Source organism: Aegilops tauschii, chromosome 1 (assembly GCF_002575655.3).
Source record: "Aegilops tauschii subsp. strangulata cultivar AL8/78 chromosome 1, Aet v6.0, whole genome shotgun sequence".
NCBI classification, from domain to species: domain Eukaryota; kingdom Viridiplantae; phylum Streptophyta; class Magnoliopsida; order Poales; family Poaceae; genus Aegilops; species Aegilops tauschii.
This window is the reverse complement of record NC_053035.3, coordinates 13092649-13100876: the sequence shown is the minus strand read 5'-3', so window position 1 is coordinate 13100876 and position 8228 is coordinate 13092649. Positions and strand designations below refer to the sequence as shown.

Sequence of the window (8228 nt, the reverse complement as noted above, 5' to 3'; positions counted from 1 at the left end):
CTTGTTTATGCTATTATGTTGGCATAGGTTACATCGTGTGTCTACCCTCTCATTATATAATAGGCTTAGGATACAAGAGTCCTACTAGGACAGTACACCATATCATGTCTACAAACTATACGACTCCAAGTCCAAGTGTAACCTACCTTGTACAAAATATTCGATAAAACTCTAACAAACTCTACCCTTGCGAATATTGTTCATCACCTTAGATTCATCCATGCGTCAAACCCCCATGTACATTGGACTTCAGTTAAGCCATGAGCACCGCTGCTACTCCCAAACTCCATGTGGCTCCACCTGCAACTGTAGTTCCCTCTTTCTTCTTCACGGTCAACACTCAAGGACAATTAAGTTACTATTTACTCTAGTTTGCGCTCCAAACTTCCAGAGTATCCATTCAATGCCATCACACACCTTTCATAGTGTCACCTTATTTGACAACACCGTTGTATATTCACGATGGTAGCTTCTTCACTGATCTGTGTCAAAGTGAACAACTCACATATTGGACGTGACATATATGAGTTAGATGAACTCAATATCCTAGCTATCCTTTACCGCCTGTGTAAAACTTGAAAGAATAACCGTCACCCTGTGTCGCCCAAGTCAAATTCACAGTTGTCTTGCCCTTTTCTGAATGAGCTCTTTTACGGTACCCTGGTACTCCAAAATAGAACAGGGAGTACCAATTAAATCCAACCATCGATTCTAAGGGGTATTATGGACCTTTTGTGTTGCTATAAAATTTTCCCAAAATAAATCTTTTTATTAATAAATCTTCCAGTCTATTTCGTTGACGATGAAAAAAAACTCCTTTGATACAATCACGCGGCTCTCCCCTTGGAACGCCGTCAAGTGATCTTCCTCGTATCCGTCTCAACTGCTGACCTGCCCTTCCTTCAGCGCACCAGTCATCCTCTTCGCAGGTCTAACTATCTTCCTGATGCTCGGCCGCCACACCGCCGATGGTTTCTCCACTTTGCTCGTAGCGCTGCTGATGTATGAGGCAATTCCACCTCTGTAACATCGATCTTGTGCATTTGATATCTCATCGTCCGTCTCGACCCCTTTCTCCATGTGTGCATATTTTCGACTGCTGAGATTGGTCCTTAATTTGAACAAAAATCCGATATAGATACTTGAGTGTTAGTAAGAACTTCGTAGATTGAAAACGACGAACTTGCAAAAAAGAACAGAACGCCAGCAGATGCATGTAGTTCTTGTGCATTGAATCCATACGAGCAGCCGTTCAAGCACGTAGAAACAATATCCAGTCAAATCTTTTATTCCTATTCGCAAAAAATAAACGGTGTATTCCTAAAAGAAATCAGATCCTTCAAGGTAACTGTTCTTTTTTTTAGGATCTTCAAGGTAACTGTTCGATCTGAATATTAGGCGCACGTTATTTGTCATCTTCTGTTACGTTTTCTGTTTTTACGTATCTGCTGTCACGTTTTTACCCTTGAACTGGAGGTATTCCTTAACACTTCGTACTAGTACTCCCTAACACTCTGCGCTGGAGTACCAATAAGCAACATCTGTCGGATTAAAGAAAACGGACGGTCTGTGTTGATTTAAGGGTACTGTAAAAGAGCTCTTTCTGAATAGTCTCTTACATGTCCCACCACTATAGCACTCCGCTTCTTTCTGTACTTATCATCCACACTTTGTCATGTGTACTGCCATATCTACTTTCATTTTCTCCTCAACCTCATCCGAATGGCATCCCTCGCTCAGGTATCCCTCACTCGGGCATGCCCTGCCATATCCCAGTGGGACTTTTGCGTCCCTGGGTGGAAGGGGATAAGGATCTCTTTCCTAGCGCCGGCGGCACACCCTTGACTCTGGATACCCCGTTCCCCTTTACGATGGCTTCTCATGTGTTCTATGCGTCCGTCGCCTTGGCTCGGCCCTGGTGTAGATCCTTGTGTGTTCGAATACCAAAGTTGGCTTTTCATACTCGCTTGGTTCCTGGGGATAGTGGCGTTGCGGCCGGCAAGGTGTGCTTTTGGCTTGGGCAAAGCGTTTGTTGTGATCATCCATGTTTTGTGTGGCCGGATACTTGCCTAGCTCTCTGGAGAGCACCTCTTCTTACTGACGTGCGGTGTCCATCGAGCTAGGACGAGGGTGTTGGGTCCCTCTTAGGTAACAAAGAAGGAAGGATGTCCCTCTTAGGTAACCGAGAAGGAAGGATCATTGTCATCCAAGCCTAGTGGAGTCAGCTTGTTGGCGTTCTCCCTGGCATTCGGCGACTCCTTTGGCTATCTGGTCTTCTTAGTGATTTAGGATCTTGAGAGTGGTGGGCGACACACAGGCTAGCTGTGCTTACAATTATATTTCTTTTACTCGTTTTGTCTGTTGCTTTGTAAGCTACAATTCCAGCTCCATGTATTTTCCGGCCATTGTTATTTGTTGGCCTTGTGTAATCTCTGGCTGGTTGATGGTTTTGTTAATTCAAAGCCGAACTCTTCTTGGGTTGTCTTCTATAAAAAAACATATGTTTCCCTCCCATTATTGCCCTTGCATTGTCAGAGTGAAACTCAAATGGCATTAGTAAAAAGAAAGAGTAAAACACATATATCACATATCTCCACACCAAAAGCACATGATACCGAGACGCATGTCCTTCGGGACCCAAAAATTCACTCAGAAGGATGTAGCTAGGCGGACGTGGATTTGTAGCACTCGGGTCTTAGGGCACCGAGTCCCTCGCGCGTGCATTTATTTTTCGCTTTGATTTTCAAACTTTTATATCTTTTGAACGCAATGTTCAAATTAAGTTTTGTTTTCATATTCATGTTTCTCGTGACGAGGGCTTTCAAATAAGATCCATTTTGAATATCTTTTTAATTTTTTGAAAATAATTTTTACGTTTCAACTTTTGAAACTTAGTACGGCCGCCCGATAAAATCATGATTTTTGTGCCGATGACCAATAAAAAAATTCCTTCAAATTTTATCTATGAAACTTTGTAAGAGTGAGTGAGAAATCGCAAGTTTCGATTAGCAAATTGTAAGTTTCAATGATGGAACATAAAACTTATTGTGCCCTTGGGCAGGATGCAATTACTTCATGAATCGTGAGGCAATCAAGTGGCTGGGCAGGGCTTGGCAGATGCGTGCCCGGGCACCTGCATGCTCCTATGAATTTCCGGTAACTCGGTAGTTAAATAATATTGTAGTAAGTCCATGATTTTCTAGAGACTACAATATAATAGGTCCATAGTTTCTGGAGAGCTAATATTATTATCCTTCCGGTAAGTCGGTAGTTAAATAATATTATAGCAAGTCCATGATTTTCTAGAGACTACAGTATAATAAGTCCATAGTTTTTTGGGGAGATAATATTATTATCCTTCTGGTAAGTCGGTAGTTAAATAATATTATAGTAAGCCCATGATTTTCTGGTGAATACACTTTAATAAGTCCATAGTTTTCTGGAGAGATAATATTATTATCCTTCCGGTAACTCGGTAGTTTTTTAGAAAAGGAGGATGACCCCCGGCCTCTGCATCTGGGAGATGCATACGGCCACTTTATTGATTATTCTCGAGGACCGTACAAAGTATTACAACAATGTGTCTGAATCCACCATCTTGGCAACATATGCCGCTACTCCTATCCAATATGATGAGGGGGTGCTAGCTGGGCCACTACCCAAGCCACTCACCTAAGCCTAACATCAAAAGCCGGAAGCCGAAACTCATTCGGAAGCCCCAGCCCGAGCCACATACCGGGTCTAGGGCACAATCCGGTCAGACGCACTCGTGTGTCGTCGCCGCCATCTTCCACAGGTCTTCAGATCATATTGAGGCTTCTACCTTGTCTGGCCACTCTGCCATCGACGTCACCATGACGCCAGACCGCAACCTCCTCCTGCGCGAGCCCATCTTCGCGCATCGGACGCCGAGTCTCCACAGCGCCATGCCATCGATCTCCGCCGCCATCAATGTGTGAAAAGCCCAAAAGATACAAGGGGGCACTCTGAACTTACAACACCTCGGAGAGCTAGTTACAGGAAACTAGCATCAACCGATGACCGCATCCCTCAGGCGCCGAAGACACATCGCGCCCAGAACATCTGAAGGCTGCAGGAAAGCCGCCTAGCAACAACAGAGAGGCAGACAGCGGGACAGCGAGAGGCACTGCACCTGCTGCCGGCCAAAACCCCACCTTCAGCACCCCTATGCCTGAATCCACACTCCCCAGGCAACGCCTCCATGGAGGGAACGACACACACGGCGCCGCCGCTGCCCAATCCGGCCGGATTTTGGGTTTTCACCCGGGAGAGGAAACGGAGGTGGGAAGAAGGAGACCACGACATCGCCTCCAGGAAGGAAACGTCGCCCAAGGCCGACGTCGATGCCGGGCCGAACCAGCCGGCCAGGGGTTTCCCCCGGTCCCGATCTGCAACACCAGCCCCAAACTCCGCCAGATCCAGCGACCAGCCGCGGGAAGACAAGCGCAGAAGGGGAGGGAGCGAATTAGGGGCGGCAAACCTCCAGATCTGGCGAGGAAAAGGAGGCCTCCACGCTGTAGCCACCAGGCGCCGATGCCCCACCGCCCCCGCAGTCGAGGACGCCAGCCAGAGCCCTCCGCGAGCGCCGTTCAGGGCTAACGGCGACGCCACGCCGGCAGGGGCCGCCGACCCTGGGATCCAGATCCTCCGCTGCAGGAGCGACGAGGGACTCGCCGCCACCGTCACTGGCGGCCGCGCGGGCTTGCCCGGCGACCACCTCAGGTGGCGACGAGGAGGGAGAGGAGGTGTGGGGGAGGCAGCGCTCGGAAACCCTAGCCGCCGCCCGAGTCGCCCGGTCAGGCGACCGGTAAATAATATTATAGTAAGTCCATGATTTTCCGAAGACTACACTATAATAAGTTCATAGTTTTCTGGAGAGATAATATTATTATGCTTAATATTAATATATTGTGATTTTAGAATACCTGAAAACATTATCTCTTATCGCGTACGTGGAAGTAAGCATTCAAGACCATATCAATTCGCCAGCTATACCTGTAGGTTGCTTGCTTGACCCAACTTAATGGATGTGTCCACGAAGAAGCTTTGCATGCAAGTCGTGTGGCACGTGTACCTTGCTACTAGAACGTACCAATGGATGGAAAATGAAGATGCTACCTACTCGTAATCTCTCTACAATATATACATTACTCGACCAATGTGTTGTGCAAATCAAGTCCCACACAGCGCAACTCACTAGCCGGTCAATCATCGAATATCATCGGCCGTCCGCGCGTCCATCAGTCGGAGAAGACCGTCCATCAATCGGTGAGTAGCAACTAGATGTGCCGCAACTGATCTTCTTGTTTAGTTTGTTGCTGAAATACCTCACTCCGCCTCAATTAAGCTATCTCTGATTGATCGATCGATCTCAAGTTATCAACCAGTGCTGCGAAGATGAGTTCCTCCGACGACCTCGCCGGTGGAAAGAAGACTTCGTGGCCGGAGGTGGTCGGGCTGACCATCAAGGAGGCCAAGGAGATCATCCTGAAGGACAAGCCCGACGCCGACATTGTCATGGTGCCGGTCGGCTCCGCCGTGACCGAGGACTTGAGGCCCAACCGTGTCCGCATCTTCGTGGGCACCGTCGCCGAGACCCCCCACGTTGGATAGGTGGATAGCTCTTGCTGGCTTGCTGTGGCCTGCATACATACATGCTGGCTCACGAATAAATGAATATGGAGAAATAAAGAAGTATGCAAGTCATGTGTGCTTAATCGGTCCTTAAAGTGTGCTTAATCGGTGTTGTGGCAATTTTTATTTTATTTTAACTCGTTTTGCCAATTTGTATCGAACTATGTATTTGATGACTACTTCGTATAATAATATGGATGCATGCACCATTTTGATGCAGAGACCGGGGGTAATCCTTCTTTAAAAGAAATCGTGTGCTTGATCGGTCAGTCATGTATGTGTATGTGCCAAACTGGGAAGTTCCATCCAGGGTAGATTAAGACAAGCCTAATTAAATTTGTGCATATCTCAATGCCATGCATGTAACTTCCGAGCAATCCCAAGTTCACAGCTCAATTTTAATCATCAATTCTGGATAGAAATACCTTTCCTCTAAAAAGTTTAATCACTAATTCACTACCAAGAAAATATCCAAAAAAAGAGAGATAAAATTCACCAGCATTGCCTTGAGTCACGGAAGATGGAGAAAGATAGTCTTAAGCGAGTAGTTACTTAGTGTTGCGATGACGGAATGGGAAGTTTGGGCTGACGTTTATGTGGTGCTTATTTGTATATAATTCTTACTTCCTATCTTAATTTTTTTGACAAAAGGAACATATTAATATCATGAAGATACCAATTACACCCGGCCTCTATACCAACAAGATGTTCAAAGGCATCAAGAATACACACAGCCAAAAAGGAAAATAAAAGGAACAGAAAAAAAGACCCTGCCACGGTGATGAATCACTAGCATCAGTAGCACTCTACCAACCACCGAAGACAACACCCGAAATACAAATGAGGTTCTCCAAAAGCAACGCCCCCAAGAAAGAAACAATGCATAAGCGTTGTCGTTGCTCGATCGAAGATCTTGGATCTTCACCCTGGAGAAAGTCCGAGTTCACCTAAAAACAATGCCTTCAATAAGACCCTGGAGAAAGTCAAGTATGAGGATGATGCATACAGAGAAACTTATTGGCAGAAAGCATATGGAAATGGAAATATGGAATATGGAATATATACCCAACACTACTAACCAGCTAAATGGACCTCGAGCTTACTCTGAACTTGACTGATATGAGTATTTGCATAACACTTGCCCTATTTATAGGGAAGATTTATCACGACAGAAGATGAGATAGATGCTCTCACATGCATGAGACAAGCAGGAGAGAAGATAAGATGCTCTCACACATGCACGCGTGGAGCACGAGAAATTGTTTGCTTGTGCTAACTAGCCGCATATGCAGAGAAGGTAATGTCGCACATGCATGCATGCAGCGTGCGTGGTACACGAGGTGGCTCCTAAATTGGCCACACTTGATTTCGTAGTGGACAACACGTTGGGCTGCTAAAGAAGACAACAACGTACCACGTGATTCAAGGGTGGATGAACGTGTTGCTCGGTGTAGATCATGTCGGCTACTTGGATACTCCCTCGTCAAGGTTTATTAGCCCTACTAGTATTTTGTATCAAATGTTGCTCATTTATATAACTCAGTCACATCGTATTATTTATATAATACAAAAATTACAGAATTGTATTTGCATTCAAAAGAGAATTCACACAATATAGTTTTGTCACATATAGTTTATATTTTATTAGTTCATTTTATGGTCAAAGTTTGACAATAATTGCAATGGGGCATAAGAAAACCGGACAAGGGAGTAACTCAAAACGCAGATAAGCGGGGATGACTACCATAAAAGCAGCTCCTAAGTTGCAAAAATAAAAAATTAAACATGGGCCATTGGATGGATATCGAATGGATGCTCCTGATTGGTGGGTGTTTTTTTTGGGGGGGGGGGAGCTGGTGGTCGGACTTGTTTTGTATTACCTCCGTTCCAGATTGGCCGAGGGGAGCTGGTGAATAAAAAAAACCTACATCTAGGTATGTTTGACAAAAACTCTACATAATGCTCACAATTAATTATCACCCCCTCCCCGAATATTAGGAGGGTGGCCCCCTTCCTCCCCTAAGTCATCCAATCCTACCCCCTGGTAGGACTGCGCGTTAAACACGTAAATTATACTTCTTCCATTCCTAAATATAAGACTTTGAGACAATTTAATTTAAACTGCCCCAACGTCTATGGAGGTAGTATAACGTAGATCAAGCATTGCTGGAAAAAAAATCACTGGTTCCAGACTGGCCCTTAGGATGAATTTTCACGCCCAAACAGTTCCTTGTAAGAGCTCTCTTTAGACATGCCATGGTATTTTGCTTTTGATCCGTGTTTCATAGACATTCTTGTCCGCACTCAAATGGACACAAAACAACCCAAATGATTAATATATTTTTACTGAACATGTGTTTTTTTGCGGCGGCGAACTTGTATTATACCATACATGCCTCCTGTTTAGGGGACATCTGACATCCGACGTCGAGGAAGTGCAGCGGCCTTGGAGATCAACCGTTGTGTGATGTTCACAGAGATATTAACCACATTTTCTTCTATTGTGTCACACCCAGTTCCTTTGGAGATACCTTTGGGAAGTGGTGAGTTGCAGTTGATGACGTGCTAACTTC

At 45.3% G+C, this 8228-nt stretch overlaps 1 protein-coding gene and 1 long non-coding RNA gene across 3 annotated transcripts; one reads left to right on the top strand and one right to left on the bottom strand.

Moving 5' to 3' along the window:
* Window positions 1-4968: 4968 nt before the first annotated feature.
* On the top strand, window positions 4969-5874 carry LOC109749377 (subtilisin-chymotrypsin inhibitor CI-1B). Of its 2 annotated transcripts, none has more exons than XM_073506497.1 (2): window positions 4969-5289; window positions 5409-5874. In XM_073506497.1, exon 2 carries the CDS (start codon window positions 5419-5421, stop codon window positions 5632-5634), a length of 216 nt encoding a protein of 71 aa, XP_073362598.1. In that variant the 5' UTR covers window positions 4969-5289; window positions 5409-5418; the 3' UTR covers window positions 5635-5874. The 2 variants fall into 2 exon arrangements, with proteins under 2 accessions (XP_073362598.1, XP_020163929.3); XM_020308340.3 differs by having other exon boundaries at window positions 4985-5289; window positions 5398-5874.
* Window positions 5875-6348: 474 nt separating this feature from the next.
* Window positions 6349-6886, bottom strand: LOC120970305 (uncharacterized). Its single transcript, XR_005765026.3, has 2 exons — window positions 6735-6886; window positions 6349-6628 (listed from the first exon to the last, which is right to left on the bottom strand). It is a non-coding gene; the product is annotated as an uncharacterized lncRNA (long non-coding RNA).
* Between the last annotated feature and the right edge of the window lie 1342 nt (window positions 6887-8228).

Coding starts and splice junctions, on each gene's coding strand:
- LOC109749377 (XM_073506497.1), top strand. CDS start 5,419: ATGAGTTCCTCCGACGACCTCGCCGGTGGAAAGAAGACTTCGTGGCCG.